The sequence below is a fragment of the Amphiura filiformis genome, chromosome 13 (genome assembly GCF_039555335.1).
Source record: "Amphiura filiformis chromosome 13, Afil_fr2py, whole genome shotgun sequence".
Taxonomy (NCBI): Eukaryota; Metazoa; Echinodermata; class Ophiuroidea; order Amphilepidida; family Amphiuridae; genus Amphiura; species Amphiura filiformis.
The window spans coordinates 4494555-4515138 of record NC_092640.1 but is presented as its reverse complement, the minus strand read 5'-3'; the positions used below and the strand labels follow the sequence as shown (position 1 = coordinate 4515138).

Below are 20584 nucleotides of genomic sequence, written 5' to 3'. Positions count from 1 at the left end.
ATACATTTCACGCATTCATGTATCTAAAGGAAGTCTCTGGCAATCACATTATTATGTCTAATATGTTAGAAAAATAATTGTGTCACGAATCACATGATTTTATGTAAAGCAATGTCAAGTTATATTGACCATAAAATGAATATAAACACCCGTCTCTCAGCACGGGTTATTAAAAGTTATTATTATTTCAGCCCCCGGGAATTTTAAATAGCTCTTCTTGAGAAACGGTTGTTTTTATTTTATGTTGGATATTTTTACGTTAGGTGTACCTTTGTTTTCTATTCGTGCTTGATAATTTGCCGGGGGCTTCTTTTAGATGAGCCATAGAATATGGGTTAAAATACAAAATGCAGCTATCATTTATGCATGCAATACGATAGATTTAAATCGTGCCAATATTTAATTTGTTCACTAAGTGATTAAAACGAAGAAAACATTATTACCGTTGCTTAGAGCTACTTCACTGAAACACGGATCATCATTTGTGTATCGATCATCACTTAACCCTCGATGGATCGAGGAGGTCCCATCACCGAAGTATACAAGATCATCGACAGGGTCAAATCCTACGGGACCTATCGCGGTCACTCCTAAAGCTAGTTCCTTTGAGTTCTGAAAATCCGGACATATTTTTTGTATCGTAGAACTTGATTCTTGGCTTCCTAAGAAGAACGGGGAAGTGTTCAAACACTCTGAAAGACAAATCAAATATAGAATAATTATTAGTTATACCCAGATAACAATAATGATATGATAATAATAATATTGTATCATAAGACGATGTGCGCGCGTGTTTATTTACCTGATCGGCCAGGCCAAATAAGACCAGACCAAATTTGATTTCCAATAATTATTGGTCTTTTAACTCAAGCGCATATAGCCACGGCTCGCATCACCAGGATTGAACCGACCAAGTTTTGTTTAAGAAAAATAAAACAAAATAAACACTAGTATAGTAATAATGAAATTGTATCTAACAAATGATGCTATTTATTAGAAAATAAAAATAAAAATTAGTAAGCCTTATGTAGACCAATGCTTCTCAATACTACAATACTAGTATAGTTCTGCCCTGGCCAAATAATACAAAAACAAGTCATGCTTTTGGCGAAGTTTAACTCTTTAAATTAAAGATTCACTGATAATAAAGTAACGCCATTTTTGAAGGGAAACTGATATGCCCTCTGTCATTACCGAAATGTTGTCAACACAATTCACAAATATCCTTTGTAGGTTAGACAAAACTATTTCCATTCCGTTTAACATTATTTCTGCTCTGCACATGAATAAATCATGATGAGGAAGTCTGAACAGATAACACATCTTAACTTTGAGCCTTATCAATAATATTTTGGTTCATATTGTGATGATCAACCATGGTGAGAACCTTTTGTTAAGGCCGTTACCAATGTGTACACGAGGAAATTTCCCACGACTCTTGGCTTACAGTAAAGTGAATTTATTTCAAATCAAGATTTTAACTTGAATTTTATGGGCTCCATATATGCGCGATATGCGTTCAGGTTTTGTGTGGAAATTACTGTTTGATATTTATTCCTGCTCTAACTTGTATTAACGGAACGTAAATCAATTTTGTATGGTATGGTGCCCAATATTTTTAAGCACAATTATTTACATAATAATGGTGGCCATTTTTGGGCAATGTACTGGTTAAATTAATACTGCATGGGCAAAATAATTTACTGGTGGGCATCTCTTTAACAAAAGTAATGATAGTGGAAAATGGTTAATTTAAAAATAATTCAAACTTTTTCCAACAAAATTGTACACACTAAAAGTACACCAAGTGGCTTCAATTGGGCCTTCATGTTTAAAATTGCTCAATTCTTAAGATACCTCTTCTCAGATACCACTTTCATCTTTATTTAATAGGTTGGTGATCCGATCTATCAAGAATTCATGGCTACGCGTTTAAACTTGATAATACGAAAGAGGTATAGTCCACGAAGAAATATGTAAACTATTGTTCTTAATTTGACGTATTTGTGTTCATAATTTACGGCTCACTTCAGATTTTCACGTTCACTTCGTTTTCTAGAAGCTATAATGACAGAGTGATTTTGAATTACGGTTGTTTGATGGCATATAGAACTGTATTCATTTTAAAGCAAAGTTGAACAATGATGGCGCTATTTATCTTAAATCTTGTTTGCATGTTTTCAAGGGGTAGATATTTGTATAAAGACATAAAAAAATTAGAAAAATTAGTAACAAATTCAAGGAAATTTCCTACAAAATTTTTATCATGAAATGAAAGGAATAACTCGTATTATCGGCTAAATTAAACTTAAACTATATGTAAATAGCGCCCTCAATTTTCACAAAAATATACAATTTATAGAAGGTCGTGTGTCTTGAGCTCGCCACCAAAAAAGGTGGCGACGTTACATTTTACCAAAGTCGACTTAAAACAAATGATGATATCTCTGTCAAGCAAGAAGTTATTGTTATGCTTGTGGTATCGTTTTATTGCTAAATAAAATGCACTTTCAACCCTGTAAAAAGAAATACTTGAACTTTTTTAATACTAACACTGTGCTTCATAGAATTCAGAATGGGCAGGGTGGCGGTGGTGGGGATGTGGTGGTGGGGATGTGGTACACACAAACTCTATGGGATTGGTATTTTAGTGCGTAATCTGCTTCTGTAAAGGCTGTAAATTGGATTTGGACTCTATTTAGCATCTAAAGGACTCATGGCCTTACAGCTAAACAATTCTACTAATTGTTTTTAATCATTTATGATTGGTTTAGTCTAGAAAATACAAACTTTTCCATACAAAACTGCCCGTTGTCATATTAAACACTGTAGTAAGTAATGCAGATGTCTTCAAAATCTAAAAGTTACTGTAAAATTTTAATTACTTATCCTATCATAGTCAAAGTATAGATTTTCTGAAGGGAAATTTGACGAGGAATCTAAATATGGACATATTTTTTCTGTATGGTTAGGGGGAAAATGTTTAGGTTCAAAATATGTTGAATTGTAAAAAAATCTAACATTCTTTGGGACACCCTATATTCCGAGATTACCAAACAGGTGTGATTTCGGTTTCTTCCAAAGTCAGTTGGCTCTCCATATCCTCTAATCAAATGAATGTTGTTTACTTCCAGTTTATTACTTTAAGTTGGTAATAAGCAATGCATTGAGTGACCCATTTTTTATCAAAATATTTTTTATTCCACCCTGTATAACTTGCAGGTCACCCTGTATAATGAGTTGAAATGTATATATTTGAATTGCTTATGCCTTCAGCTTTCCAAAAATGTATACTTTTGCTAGTTTAGGGTTGATGATTGTCGAGATAATCTAATTAGAAACCCGGTTGGTGTAAAAATTCATAATATTTGTCATGTAACGCTAAGGGTGGCGAGTTCAGGACACACGGCAAGAATGAAAATTACCACAAAAAGGCAGAAACCGATTTAAAAATGTGATAAAGACAGGAAAATCTATGTTAAAATAGCTCAAAAGTATATGTGTATGTTACTATGATAGCTGTTGGTATTGTCCTGGTTTAGAATTGAAAATTATATAATACTTTGATAGAAAAAATAATAAATGAGCACATCAAACAACCGTGGAATACATGATCCTCTATAAATCCTCTAGACGTTGAAGTTTGTGGTTTTGAACCACATTTCTAATAACGAAATCGAACTTCCGTTATAATTCTTAATCTTGCTAACACCAATAAGTATCAAACACACCGGATAGTGGTACTTCGCATTTGAAATCCGAAAATCTCATATCTTTATTAAGAGTTCTTACACAGCCGTGACGTTAGTCACGGCTGTGTCTTTTTCTTACAGGTTCTTTTTTACACAGCCGTGACGTTAGTCACGGCTGTGTCTTTTTCTTACAGGTTCTTCTTTCTTTGCACAGCCGCCATCGGCGCTGTGCATTCTTTTTTCCGCGTTCTTGCACAGCCGCTATCGGCGCTGTGCATTCTTTTTTCCGCGTTCTTCTTTCTTCTTCTTCTTTCTTCTTTCTGTCAACATCATTAAATCAGCCATCGTAGCCACATGCTTTCAGGCATGTTGACCATACTTGGTCAGTAGAACCGTTTCGTGGTGCCACAGATGTCACATGATCAACTTCCGGTCAAATGTCATCCACTTCCGGTCAATGGCCAAAACTTTGATTTTCACTAAAAATGCTACTCCTCCCACATATTACATAGCACCGTAACGTCACTTACACACATGCATCATCTATAACCAGTGTCTAAAAGTTCCTCACAGAATTGGGATCAAAGGTCATTAAGGGGTCACTTCCGGTAAAAGTGTGACAAATTTGTAAAAATATTCAAAAAATCACTGTCTTTACAAATTACATAGCAGAGAGTCGCCATTAGCACACATGCATCGCTACTAGCTAGGGTCTTTAGGATGCCTACAGTTTTGGGTCAAAGGTCATTAAGGGCTTACTTCCGGTCAAAAACCAAAATTATCAAAAAAGTTTTAAAAATTTTTGTCTCAAAATATAAACAAATCAGAGTAATATAATCATCCTATATGAATCAATGTTACCTGATGTATGCATGGGTCATTAAGGGGTCACTTCCTGTTTTTAGCTAAATAACTTTAAGAATTTTTATCTCGACAACTAATCATTGTAGAATTTTTTAATTAAAACTGGAACAATGCATTTTGTTGGTGTATATAAGGTTTTTTTTTCATTGAGGTCAAAGGTCATTAAGGGGGTCGTAAGGTCAATCATAAATTTTAAAAAAATCAAAATCCATGTATAAGTTCCGATTAAGCTGAAATTCACCAGGAATATTTGTTATGACATCCTAAGCACTATGTAATATTTTTGCGGGGTCAAAGGTAATTAAGGGATCACTTCCGGTTCTCACAGATTCGGGGTCATAACTCATTTGTCACTGCTGGCTGTGCATGCTCGCGGTCGCAGGCGTCCGCAACTATATCTATTTACACAGCCGTGACGTTAGTCACGGCTGTGTCTCTTTTTCTTACAGGTTCTTTCTTTACACAGCCGTGACGTTAGTCACGGCTGTGTCTTTTTCTTACAGGTTCTTCTTTCTTCTTTCTTTCTTTCTTTCTTCTTTCTGTCAACCTTTACATTTGCTCTAGCACTCACATGCTTACATCGATTTTGACCTAACTTGGTCACAATGATCATTGACCATGCCCCTACATGTCACATGAAACTCGTGGGGTCAAAGGTCACGCAGGGGTCACAGGGGTCAAAAACGTGATTTCAACTAAAAATGCATCTTCTCCCACAATTAACGTAGGACAGCGACCCCACTTGCACACATGCATTGTCATTACCCAGTGTCTATGTGGTGTACACAGATTTGGGGTTAAAGGTCATTAAGGGGTCACTTCCGGTATAAAATGAAAAACCTTCAAAAATTTTATTAGCTAAGTAAAACATAGCACAGTAACGGTATGTTCATATATGATCTGCAGTCCCCAATGTATATGTGGTATTTTTTTTATTTGGGGTCAAATCTCATTAAGGGGTCACTTCCGGTAAAAAATGAAATACCTTTAAAATGCATCTTCTTCCACAGATTCTGTAGGACAGTGACGCCACTTGCACACATGCATTGTTATTACCCAGTGTCTATGGGGTGTACACAGATTTGGGGTCAAAGTTCATTAAGGGGTCACTTCCGGTATAAAACGATATACCTTCAAAATGCCCCTTCTGCCACAAAAAGCATAGCAAAGTGATGCCACGTGGACACGTGCATTGACATTAGCCAATGTCTATGGGGTTTTCATATATTTTGGGGTCAAAGGTGATTAAGGGTGAAAACACGGCTGTGTTTGTGGTCTTAGACCACAGCTAAGTCTAGTTCTTTCTTTTTACACAGCCGTGACGTTAGTCACGGCTGTGTTTTTTTCTTACAGGTTCTTCTTCTTCTTTCTTTCTTCTTTCTGTCAACCATTACATTTGCTCTAGCACTCACATGCTTACATCGATTTTGACTTAACTTGGTCACAATGATCATTGACCATGCCCCTACATGTCACATGAAACTCGTGGGGTCAAAGGTCACGCAGGGGTCATAGGGGTCAAAACGTGATTTCAACTAAAAATGCATCTTCTCCCACAACTTACGTAGGACAGCAACCCTACTTGCACACATGCATTGTTATTACCCAGTGTCTATGTGGTGTACACAGATTTGGGGTCAAAGGTCATTAAGGGGTCACTTCCGGTATAAAACGAAAAACCTTCAAAATTTGTATTAGCTAAGTAAAACATAGCACAGTAACGGTATGTTCACGTATGATCTGCAGTCACCCAATGTACATGTGGTATTTTTTTATTTGGGGTCAAAGCTCATTAAGGGGTCACTTCCGGTATAAAAAGAAATACCTTTAAAATGCATCTTCTTCCACAAATTATGTGGGACAGAGATGCCACTTGCACACATGCATTGCTATTACTCAGTGTCTATGGGGTGTACACAGATTTGGGGTCAAAGGTCATTAAGGGGTCACTTCCGGTATAAAAGGAAATACCTTCAAAAAATTTTATTAGATAAGTAAAACATGGGACAGTAACGGTATGTTCACACATGATCTGCAGTCACCCAATGTATATGTGGTATTTTTTTATTTGGGGTCAAATCTCATTAAGGGGTCACTTCCGGTATAAAACGAAATACCTTTAAAATGCATCTTCTTCCACAGATTCTGTAGGACAGTGACGCCACTTGCACACATGCATTGTTATTACCCAGTGTCTATGGGGTGTACACAGATTTGGGGTCAAAGGTCATTAAGGGGTCACTTCCGGTATAAAACGAAAATCTTTAAAATGCTTCTTCTTCCACTAATTACGTAGGACAGTGACGCCACTTGCACACATGCATTGTTATAACACAGTGTCTATATGGTGTACACACATTTGGGGTCAAAGGTCAGTAAGGGGTTACTTCCGGTATAAAACGATATACCTTCAAAATATCCCTTCTGCCACAAAAAGCATAGCAAAGTGATGCCACGTGGACACGTGCATTGACATTAACCAATGTCTATGGGGTTTTCATATATTTTGGGGTCAAAGGTGATTAAGGGGTCACAACACGGCTGTGTTCGTGGTCTTAGACCACAGCTAAGTCTAGTCTTCTTCTTCTTCTTCTTCTGTCAACCATTACATTTGCTCTAGCACTCACATGCTTACATCGATTTTGACCTAACTTGGTCACAATGATCATTGACCGTGCCCCTACATGTCACATGAAACTCGTGGGGTCAAATGTCACGCAGGGGTCATAGGGGTCAAAAACGTGATTTCAACTACAAATGCATCTTCTCCCACACCTTACGTAGGACAGCGACCCCACTTGCACACATGGATTGTTATTACCCAGTGTCTATGTGGTGTACACAGATTTGGGGTCAAAGGTCATTAAGGGGTCACTTCCGGTATAAAACGAAAAACCTTCACAAATTTTTATTAGCTAAGTAAAACATAGCACAGTAACGGAATGTTCACATATGATCTGCAGTCACCCAATGTATATGTGGTATTTTTTTTAATTGGGGTCAAAGCTCATTAAGGGGTCACTTCTGGTATAAAAGAAATACATTTAAAATGCATCTTCTTCCACAAATTATGTGGGACAGAGACGCTACTTGCACACATGCATTGTTATTACCCAGTGTCTATGGGGTGTACACAGATTTGGGGTCAAAGGTCATTAAGGGGTCACTTCCGGTATAAAACGAAATACCTTCCATTTTTTATTAGCTAAGTAAAACATGGGACAGTAACGATATGTTCACACATGATCTGCAGTCACCCAATGTATATGTGGTATTTTTTATTTGGGGTCAAATCTCATTAAGGGTCACTTCCGGTATAAAACGAAATACCTTTAAAATGCATCTTCTTCCACAGATTATGTAGGACAGTGACGCCACTTGCACACATGTATTGTTATTACCCAGTGTCTATGGGGTGTACACAGATTTGGGGTCAAAGGTCATTAAGGGGTCACTTCCGGTATAAAACGAAAAACCTTCAAAAATTTTTATTTGCTAAGAAAAACATAGGACAGTAACGGTATGTTCACATATGAGTTGCAGTTACCCAATGTATATGTGGTATTTTTTATTTGGGGTCAAAGGTCATTAAGGGGTCGCTTCCGGAATAAAACGAAATACCTTTAAAATGCATCTTCTTCCACAGATTATGTAGGACAGTGACGCCACTTGCACACATGTATTGTTATTACCCAGTGTCTATGGGGTGTACACAGATTTGGGGTCAAAGGTCATTAGGGGTCACTTCCGGTATAAAACGAAAAACCTTCAAAAAATTTTATTTGCTAAGAAAAACATAGGACAGTAACGGTATGTTCACATATGAGTTGCAGTTACCCAATGTATATGTGGTATTTTTTATTTGGGGTCAAAGGTCATTAAGGGGTCGCTTCCGGAATAAAACGAAATACCTTTAAAATGCATCTTCTCCCACAAATTACGTAGGACAGTGACACCACTTGCACATATGCATTGTTATTACCCAGTGTCAATGTGGTGTACACAGATTTGGGGTCAAAGGTCATTAAGGGGCCACTTCCGGTATAAATCGAAATATTTTCAAAAATTTTATTAGCTAAGAAAAACATAGGAGAGTGATGGTATGTTCACTATTGAATTGTGTTTAACCAATGTATATGTGGTATTTTTTATTTGGGGTCAAAGGTCATTAAGGGGTCATTTCCGGTATAAAACGAAATACCTTTAAAATACATCTTCTCCCACAAATTACGCAGGACAGTTATGCCACTTACACACATGCATTGTTATTACCCAGTGTCGAGGGGGGTACACAGATTTGGGGTCAAAGTTCATTAAGCGGTCACTTCCGGTCTGAGACGAAAAACTTTCAAAATGCCCCATCTGCCACAAATAACATGGCAAAGTAATGCCACGTGCACGCATACATTGACATTAGCCAATGTCTATGGGGTTTTCATATATTTTGGGATCAAAGGTCATTAAAGGGTCACAACACGGCTGTGTTCGTGGTCTTAGACCACAGCTAAGTCTAGTTCTTTCTTCTTCTTCTTTCTTCTTTCTGTCAACATCATTAAATCAGCCATCGTAGCCACATGCTTTCAGCCATGTTGATCATAGTTGGTCACTAGGACTATTGGTGGTGCCACAGATGTCACATGATCAACTTCCGATCAAATGTCATCCACTTCCGGTCAGTGGCCAAAACTGTGATTTTCACTAAAAATGCTACTCCTTCCACATATTACATAGCACCGTGACGGCACTTGCACACATATATCACCTATAGCCAGTGTCTAAAAGTTATACCACAAAATTGGAATCAAAGGTCATTAAGGGGTCACTTCCGGTAAAAGTCTGAAAATTTTGTAAAAAATATTCAAAAAATCACTGTGTTTACAAATTACATAGCAGAGAGTCGCCATTAGCACACATGCATCGCTACTAGCCAAGGTCTTTAGGATGTCTACAGTTTTGGGGTCAAAGGTCATTAAGGGGTTACTTCCGGTCAAAAACCAAAATTATCAAAAAAAGTTTAAACAATTTTTATCTCAAAATGTAAACAGACCAGAGTAATATAATCATCATACATGAATTAGTGTTACCTGATGTATGCATGGTATTTTTATTTTGGGGTCAAAGGTCATTAAGGGGTCACTTCCTGTTTTTAGCTAAATAACTTTAAGAATTTTTATCTCGACAAATAAACAAAGTAGAATTTTTTAATTATTTTTGGAACAATGCATTTTGTCGGTGTACATGTGTTTTTTTTTTCATTGAGGTCAAAGGTCATTAAGGGGGTCAAAAGGTCAATCATAAATTAAAAAAAATCAAAATCCATGTATAAGTTCCGATTAAGCTGAAATTCACCAGGAATATTCCTTATGACATCCTATTTTATCAAAGGTAATTAAGGGATCACTTCCGGTTCTCACAGATTCGGGGTCATAACTCATTTGTCACTGCTGGCTGTGCATCCTCGCGGTCGCAGGCGAACGCAATCAGATCTCGTTCTTTCTTTCTTTCTGTCAACCTTTACATTTGCTCTGGTCACAATGATCATTGACCGTGCCCCTACATGTCACATGAAACTCGTGGGGTCAAAGGTCATGCAGGGGTCATAGGGGTCAAAGACGTGATTTCAACTAAAAATGCATCTTCTCCCACAACTAACATAGGACAGCGACGTCACTTGCACACATGCATTGTTATTACCCAACGTCTATGTGGTGTACACAGATTTGGGGTCAAAGGTCATTAAGGTGTCACTTCCGGTATAAATCGAAATATCTTCAAAAATATTTATCACCTAAGAAAAACATAGGGCAGTAACGATATGTTCACACATGAATTGTGATTACCCAATGTATATGTGGTATTTTTTAATGTTGGGTCAAAGGTCATTAAGGGGTCACTTCCGGTCAAAAACGTGATTTCAACACAAAATGCATCTTCTCCCACAAATTCCTTAGGACAGTGACGCCACTTGCACACATGCATTGTTATTACCCAGTGTCTATGGGGTGTACACAGATTTGGGATCAAAGGTCATTAAGGGGTTACTTCCGGTATAAATCGAAATATCTTCCAAAATTTTTATCAGTCAATAAAATCATAGGAGAGTGATGGTATGTTCACACATGATTTGTGTTTACCCAATGCATCTCTGGTATTTTTTTATTTGGGGTTAAATGTCATTAAGGGGTCACTTCCGGTATAAAACGAAATACCTTTAAAATGCATCTTCTCCTACAAATAATGTAGGACAGTGACGCCACTTGCACACATGCATTGTTATTACCCAGTATCTATGGGGTGTACACAGATTTGGGGTCAAAGGTCATTAAGGGGTCACTTCCGGTATAAAACGAAATACATTCAAAAAATTTTATTAGCTAAACAAATCATAGTAAAGTAACGGTATGTTCACACATGATTTGTGTTTACCCAATGCAAAGGTCATTAAGGGGTCACTTCCGGTAAAAATTGAAATACCTTCAAACAATTTTATTAGCTAAGGAAAACATATCATAGTAACGGTATGTTCACACATGAATTGTGGTTAGCCAGTGTATAATGTGATATTTTTTATTTGGGGTCAAAGGTTATGAAAGGGTCACTTCCGGTCTGAGACGAAAAACCTTCAAAATGCCCCTTCTGCCACAAATAACATGTGCACACATGTATTGACATTAGCCAATGTCTATGGGGTCTTCATATATTTTGGGGTCAAAGGTCTTTAAGGGGTCACAACACGGCTGTGTTCGTGGTCTTAGACCACAGCTAAGTCTAGTTCTTTCTTTCTTCTTTCTGTCAACCATTACATTTGCTGTAGCACTCACATGCTTACATCGATTTTGACCTAACTTGGTCACAATGATCATTGACCGTGCCCCTACATGTCACATGAAACTTGTGGGGTCAAAGGTCACGCAGGGGTCATAGGGGTCAAAAACGTGATTTCAACTAAAATGCATCTTCTCCTACAGATTACGTACGACAGTGACACCACTTGCACACATGCATTGTTATTAACCAGTGTCTATATGTTGTACACAGATTTGGGGTCAAAGGTCATTAAGGGGTCACTTCCGGTATAAAACGAAAAACTTTCACACATTTTTATTAGCTAAGTAAAACATAGCGCAGTAACGGTATGTTCACATATCATCTGCAGTTACCCAATGTATATGTCGTATTTTTTTAAATTGGGGTCAAAGCTCATTAAGGGGTCACTTCCGGTATAAAAAGAAATACCTTTAAAATGCATCTTCTTCCACAAATTATGTGGGACAGAGATGCCACTTGCACACATGCATTGTTATTACCCAGTGTCTATGGTGTGCACACAGATTTGGGGTCAAAGGTCATTAAGGGGCCACTTACGGTATAAATTGAAATATCTTCAAAAAAAATAATTAGCTAAGAAAAACATAGGAGAGTAATGGTATGTTCACACATGAATTGTGTTTAACCAATGTATATATGATATTTTTTTATTTGGGGTCAAAGGTCATTAAGGGGTCATTTCCGGTATAAAACGAAATACCTTTAAAATGCATCTTCTCCCACAAATTACTCAGGACAGTGATGCCACTTACACACATGCATTGTTATTACCCAGTGTTTATGGGGTGTACACAGATTTGGGGTCAAAGGTCATTAAGGGGCCACTTCCGGTCTGAGACGAAAAACTTTCAAAATGACCCTTCTGCCACAAATAACATGGCAAAATAATGCCACGTGCACGCATACATTGACATTAGCCAATGCCTATGGGGTTTTCATATATTTTGGGGTCAAAGGTCATTAAGAGGTCACAACACGGCTGTGTTCGTGGTCTTAGACCACAGCTAAGTCTAGTTTTTTCTACGTCCTCAGATTCATGGAATGTATGGAATTCATTAGAATATATTGCATATTACTACTACTTTCATTGTCATGTAACAAAAAGGCTTCAATTTGCCCACACATATATTTTCATGAAGATCAATGTTTATTATGTCTTCATTATGTACAATATAAAATGTACATTCACCCGTTTTGGAGACATGACAGTTCTATCTTTGTTTGCTGTTTATATTGTTTGTTAAGCGCCTTGAGACCCTCTGGGTTAAGGGCGCTATATAAGAGCCTGTTATCATTATTATTATATGGTTCATAAAAAATTTAAAGGTCTTCAGGACTGTTACCTGGTTTAAAGAAAATCCATGTGGGGTCGTAGAGAGTGCAAAGACGAAGTGTCTAATTCTTAAGTAGAATATGACCCGTAAGTGACCCTGCAGATGTTTTATTCGACGTAAAATATTCGATGTAATACATATCTACGTCATTTAATCTATTCCTATTTTATTTCCAGTAAAGCTTAACATTCTAACGAATGTTTGATGACTTAAAATCGATAATATATTTCTAAAAGATATTCTACGTAAAATATTATCAATTTTACGTTATCAAAGATTCGTTAGCCCTTAAACATCACTGGAAATAGAATGGGACTAGATTAAACTAGAGCTACTGTGATATTAGATGGGGAAATGCTAATAATGGAAGGATAGTTTTTGTTTATTTTGTTTATAGATGTCATTTTCGTCCGAGTTACAATAAGAAGAACGTGAAATGTGACCGGACCTTTGACCTCTTATAACCTTTACGGTTTAATACTCCTTAAGTGTCAGGGATCATTTTCTCCAAGTTACAGCTCAATCAGAGCAACTTTGAATTTGACCTGACCTCAGGTGATCTTCGCGGTTTTATACTCCCCAAGTGTCAGGGATCATTTTCTGCAAGTTACAGCCCGATTGGAGTAACTTTGACCTGACCTTTGACCCCAGTTGACCTTGCCGCTTTATACTCCCCATGTGCTAGGGATTGTTAACCTCGAGTTACAGCCCAATTGGAGCAACTTCAAATTTTACCTGACCTTTGACCTCGGATGACCTGTGCAGTTTTATACTCCCCAAGTATCAGGGATCATTTTCCCCAAGTTACAGACCAATTGGAGCAACTTCAAATTTGACTTGACCGTTGACCTCAGATGACATTTGCGGTTTCATACTCCCCAAGTGCCAGGGATTGTTTTCCCAAAGTTACAGTCCCATCGGAGAACATTCAAATTTGACCTGACCTTTGACCTAGGCAAAGTTTAACATTTGAGTGAACACCCCCTACTACCAATACTGCCATCCACCCACGAAAAAGGGAAATTGCACTTCTATAACAGTTCGCGACGCCTCTTACCCGGTCCAATTATACAGTTGATAACCTCCACCCCCTCCCAAAAAAATTTTATGTGCGATTTACTGTTAGCTATCTTCTGTGGTTTAGATTATGCTTTTATAATACTTGGGTATTTCACAATATAATTTTTTCTTGGAAAAAAATCAAGTTGTGGCTTTTCTACTATAAATGTAGGTCACCTTGCCTAATGATAGCTGTTAAATTGTACACAAATATGTTTCAAGCCATATCAATTTTTAACAAATAATTTTAACAAGTGACCTCATTTGACCATTGATCTTGAATTTACCCTTAAGCTGTGGTACAATATATATAAAACTTGGGCCAGTGGTTCTTCTGACCAAGTTTAATGGTCATAGCATGCAATTTAAAGGAGTAGCAGCATTTTAAAGATTATCACTAAATTATCCATAATATCCGCTATATGATCTTTGACCCCTATCTGTGTACAACTAATATATCAAGCTTGAGTGAGCGGTTCTTATGGCCACGTTTGACCGAAATTGGGTCAAGCGCCTTGCACTAGTAGCATTTTAAAGATTTTCACATAATGAACTCTATTGAGACTGCTACATGACCTTTCACCCCTTACTGTGTACAACTTAGAAGCAGCTTGGGTCATTGCTTCTTGTGGCCAAGTTTGGTGGAGATTGATGCAAGCGTCTGGCACTAGTAGCATTTTAAAATATGGTTTGCCGAAAGAATCAAAAGAAGCAGAAGCAAATGTTTTTATTTATTTATTTATAACATTCGGCCGAAGCCAGGCTAAACCCAATAGTGCTCGGAGGCTACTAAATTCAAGGGATGCCTCTAGATATGACGGGATAGAGATATGGGAAGAGGTCCGATTTTAGAAGCAGGAGGAAAACCTGAGCACCCGGAGAAAAACCTGCGAGAACGAGCATGGATCGGCACCAAACTCATATGTGGCACCGCGGGGAATTGAACCCGGGCCACAATGGTGAGAAGCGAGTGAGAAGACTACTATACTAACCTGACCTCCCCAATTTCAGTGCTCAACAATATATCAGTGTGGAATTTCATGTCACTTGATATAAAGAAAGAATAACCTGTAAGAAAAAGAACACAGCGTGACACACGTCAGGGCTGTGTAAGAAGCAGAATCAGATTTCCATGCTCAACAATAATTATATCAGTGTGGCATTTCATGCCACCTGAAATAATAACATAGATATGTTACAAATTCTACGATGAATACTGGGAGTCTGTAGCGGCCTTTAAATCTTGGCAGGTATAACTTTATTGTTACAGAAGTGAATAAAAATAAAATCATGCATGGATGCTCAACTAGATCAAATACAATGTCATTATTTGCCGTGAAACCACCAAAGAAAAATATTTGGATATGTTTTCTGCAAGTTCTGTGTGCATACATAACATAATTACATTTCCAAACAATAAATGTAATAATTTCAAGATAATCACATGTTATGCACGGTGTTAGTGTGGAATACAATTTGATGTATCTTTTTTGTTTGTCACCTTAAACTATTTACGCACCTCAAAAGAAGTTAGACATGAACAGAGAACGCGTAAAGCTATGTAAATGGTCACGATCTTTCCATTCAGTGGCAGCACTAAGATGGTATTATTTTACGAATTTTAATTTTTTCAAATTATTTTCATTTCCAGGTTCTTTTGCAGATTAGGTCAACAACAACAACAAATTCACCGTCGTGGTGGTGACGTGTGTTAACTTTCACACATTACTAAGTGCCCGTTGCGTATTTCTATTCTATGTTATGCTATTTGGTGCTAACAGATAGTGATAGGTCCAGTGATACCGACATCATCTCGGAATATGTACTTATTGTGTAAACTATAATGTCATTTACTTTCTGCTCGTAAGTAGCATCCCAGCAAACACAAAACCCGTTTTTAAAACAGGTTATATTTTGGATTTTTGGTTTTGGTACAAATGTTGTAATAACATCAAGAAACGTCAAGACACGTCAAGAAAACGTTTTGTATGAAAACCCGCTTCAAAAATATTTTAAACTGTTTTCAAAATGTTATTGTAAAACATATTTTGGAAACATTTACGCCAAATATATTATCAACACATTATACGTGTTAAAATATTTGCAGTAAGTTATCAAAAAACGTTTTTGAATGCTATGAAAATGTTTTATACCCTTAATATAACCAGACATTTTAACGTTTTCTGGCAACCTAACCTTTCTAACCTTTTGCGAATGATGTCGAAAATGTTTTGTGTTTACTGGGATCCACAGACTACTACAGACTATTTATCAACAGTCAAAGTCCCCGTGTATTGTATGCTAAGAATTCTCGCATATTCATGAGGGCCGATCGTTCGGTTTTGCCGTGTCTAACCAGAGAAGATGGTCTAACAATCACGGCAGCGTTGTGTGCCTTGGCATACATGAGACAGAGCTTTGCCTGTCTTCGCGTTTACACAAAAGTCTGTAAAAATACGCGTATAATCGGCCCTCATATCGGGTGAATCGGGGTGACTGTTTGACTGTTTGGAGTCTGTCTGTTATCTCTTTGAGCGCAAGATTGGTCTTAATATTATACCCAAGTCGTTTTAGCACTTATCTAAGGATCCTAATATAATAGGGAAAAGTGTGTTTGAGAGTACAACCCACTGTTAGTGGGTGGGTATAACATATTGTTACAACCCACTGTTAGTAGGTACAACTCACTTCTTCAATAAGAAGACAGAAGTAAAAGAATGCAAAAAACCAAAAAAAAAACCAGAAAAATAAAAAATAAAAAGATAAAGAAAAACAATGAAAACACCTACAAACAAGGCGTAGACGAAGAGTGCGAAGAAGAAGAACGGTAATAAAAAGAACGAGAAGAAGAAGAAGAAAAAGAAGAATATGGAAACTCCAAAGTATAATGTACATTATTAAAAGTAATATACAAATAACGTAATATAAAATTCATATCGAGGTTGCAATGCTTACCTTGTTGAAGCGTGCTCTGGACAAGAAGTGTGACTATCACTAATCGAAAAAACATCATTGGTCGGATGTGGCGTCTTTATATCATGTCACATTACCATCAGATTAAATAAAATACGAACTGAGAATACTCTATTAATATGATGATCCTGCAAATGTATCACTGGTTCATGGACATTGTCTTCCTTTCAGATCAACAACACACTACAGCCTGCGACTGCATTAACCAACCGCATTAACAAACTTGAGAATCGTCTTTTAGTATGAAACTAACACCGATGATCTTAGATGGAGTTCGTTTAGTCGTCAGCTGTAGGATATTCCATATAAAAAAAGCCTTATGGTAAATGTCGACGGAACATGTTCTTTCAGTATGATATAAAATTCGATTTAAAATCAACACAGGATAACTGAGTCCAAGCTGTACGAATATACAGTGCGAATGTACCACACATCATTGAACTAATTACAAACATCAAGGCTAAATTATCAGGTTCAAAGAGCTCTAACTATGAACTATAGGCGCCACCCCTTCAAAAGTTAAACTGAAGTCGCATCCATTCATATTCTGTCATTGTTTTGATAAAATAATACTATGTCTCACTTAAATTGGCCATCGTAATTAAAATACTCCTCAGCCGCAGGAAAATATAGTAGAAGTAATGTAGAATGGCTTGCCTTTATTGTGTTCATATAGGAGGATGAGTCGTAATCCCAAACATTGCTTAACTTGACTTGCACAGTATGCGCCACAATGATTCGTCCTGGTCATGTAGTATATTAGGTAACATAATTCACAATCTTATGTCGTACTTATGTCATACTGTCTATTACAGGCGTATACTGTGCCATGTCGAAAAGGCATTGCTGAGTTCCATTCATACGTGAAACATTTTGACAACAATAATATTCTCGTCAACTCCATTGGTGGAAGCATAATCCATTTAATCATTCAGATATATAGTACTGCTTACGATCACAGGCCCTATGTTACGATGTAATGTTGATATGATGGACATCTTATTCTGGACAGCCGTTCCTTTCCCTTAAGTATAATGTAGCTGTAGAATCGTTACTGGTGGTGAGTTTTATTTGACAGGAAAGTGTGGGTACAACTTAAGTACAGTTTTTGGTTCTGTATTTGTACAGTGTAAATTAACCCTCGCCATGGTAGCAATCGGTGCAGACAACACCAAGTTATACCATTGTACATAAAAAATACCTATAACATTAAATACATTTAAATTCATTCCTAGAGCGAATTATTTGAAATATACCTGACAACAAGGTGATTAACCTAAAAACAGGCAAGAATTGGTACAGAGAGAGGCCAATATTGTTAGGTATAAAGTCAAAGTTTTAATGCCCTGTCTTTTTTTGTGTGGTGAACTTTTGAAAATCAAAGGTGTATATAATTTAAGTGACCTACTTATTTGTATATGGGGCTATTCCACTTGAAATCCATACACCCCTTTGTAAGACACGATCTTAATATGCCACACAGGGGATGAAGATTTCAAATAGAGTCACCCATTCAAACAACCCATTTGAAATTCACACTCCATGTGTGGGAGATTAAGGTCATGTCTTCCATAGGGGGTATGGATTTCAGTTGGAATAGCCCAGGCATGTCTGAACGATTTGTCAACATTCAAGGGTGAAAAATGACACTATTTGGTTACTTAATTGATCCTGTCGCATTTTAAAGACATGATCTTAATATCCCACACAGGGGATGAAGATTTCAAATAGAGTCACCCATTCAAGTAACCCATTTGAAATTCACACTCCATGTGTGGGAGATTAAGGTCATGTCTTCCATAGGGGGTATGGATTTCAGCTGGAATAGCCCAGGCATGTCTGAACGATTTGTCAACATTCAAGGGTGAAAAATGACACTATTTGGTTACTTAATTGATCCTGTCGCATTTTAAAAGACATGATCTTAATATCCCACACAGGGGATGAAGATTTCAAATAGAGTCACCCATTCAAGTAACCCATTTGAAATTCACACTCCATGTGTGGGAGATTAAGGTCATGTCTTCCATAGGGGGTATGGATTTCAGTTGGAATAGCCCAGGCATGTCTGAACGCTTTGTCAACATTCAAGGGTGAAAAATGACACTATTTGGTTACTTAATTGATCCTGTCGCATTTTAAAATTGTAATAATTTTATCGGATTGAACAGCAGTGCTACATATTAATATATCTTGTGGGGAGATTAATGTCAATTGACGTTGTGTATAGACAAGTTTAATTTCCACCTGCAGGAAAATGTGAATTCATTCTAATTTACACAACTGTATGCCAACATTTCGCTGTATAATATGATTGACGTTTTCATTTATACAGCCCAATTGACATTTTTTGCACGCTTCGCCGCAGTTATCAGAGTAACACACGGTCAAAATGGTGCCCGCCACTAATATATGTTGCCCGCTCAAACAACTGACCCTGATAAGCCACTGAACATATAAAATACTTGGCCCCAACATAATATTACAATGGCCCCGATGCAGCTTTCAATTCTGGACCTCACTACATTAAATTGACCTGTGCTTTATTGTTTTCTGGGCTATCGTATCATATATGGGGTGTCAAAATGCGCAGAAATAAATTCGGCTTGCAACGCATTTTACAGATTTGTAATACAATAAGCTCGTTTTTGAATAATGTCCATTATTTAAGGGAGTTAGTTACTTTTATTTGAGATGTTTAGTTGAACCGATACAAAAAAATATAATCACCTTTACTTCCACAAAATAGACGTATTTGTTTTCCGTACATTTCTTAATCTGAAATCCTGAGGTTTACAAATTTACTTCAATGCAGTTTTTCATTTGCACTTTTCAGACATAATACTCCATTGCTTGTAATGATTGACAGTTGAATAAAGGTATAATTTTCTTTGTAGATTATCCAATTAACGTTATTTTGGTTGATTGAAGAAGAGACGCGACTTATTCTACCCATTCACGCATCGGTTCACCACCGCTAATTTATATTCTATTTTATTTTATTTTTGTTTAAGGACCAATTTTTGTGGAACCAATATTTAGGGAATAGGTAACCGGAGATAATATTATAAAATAAAAGTAAACAGCAGAACTGGCCTTGAAGGATATTGAAAGTTTTTGGATTTGTACACAATAGTCAAATTATTGCACCAACCTTAAATAATAAAGAATTTTCATGGGGCATGAGTGAACAGGGGGTCGTGATGGCCACATGTTCCACCCAATGGTTAGTTCTGTTATGATTTGGTGACAAAAGTTGTGCATTCTGAAGTGAATTTGGGAAGAACGGTGTTGTTGGCCTTGAGAGTCATTAACGACTCGTAACAAAAGTTAGACATTAATTTTTGTAACTGAATAGATGATTTTTGTCTACCGTGTAATAACATAGCGGCACACAATGAAGGTCACCCGATATAGGTCACACTCAATGCCATAAACGCTGCATAGCTGGCTGAATAACCATATTTTTAACGGACCAAAAAATCAACAAGCACCTGTTGGTAATAACGATCGTCGGTTCAAAACAGGGATTTGAGCATTATATTCTGGAATGCTGTGACTTTAAATCACTACATTGATCACGATTTTTGTAATACAATGGATTAATTGCATGCTTTGGAAACACAAAAAGTTCTTTTGCCTTTTTCTTTTATGCAGTTAAAAAAAGGCCCAAAAAAAGAAATATGTATAGGACTATACATCAAAGAAGCTTAACCTATAAATTAGCCCACAAAATATGGGAATTATGGGGCAAAAGTTTTACAAATTTATATATTCTATGGTGTCACGGTCACTGGGCTTTTTTTGCCCTGCGTGGCCCTTTTATATTGGAAC

At 37.0% G+C, this 20584-nt stretch overlaps 1 protein-coding gene across 1 annotated transcript in view; it reads right to left on the bottom strand.

Annotated features, from left to right (window-relative positions):
* LOC140168784 (uncharacterized) overlaps nt 1-16997 on the bottom strand; it is a 44711-nt gene extending 27714 nt beyond the window's left edge. The window contains exons 1-2 of the mRNA XM_072192194.1: nt 16733-16997; nt 444-692 (exon numbers count right to left, since the gene is read on the bottom strand). Of these exons, the coding sequence (XP_072048295.1) occupies nt 444-692; nt 16733-16790 (307 nt within the window). The 5' untranslated portion in view covers nt 16791-16997. The remainder of the gene's footprint in view (nt 1-443; nt 693-16732) is intronic.
* Nucleotides 16998-20584: the final 3587 nt, after the last annotated feature.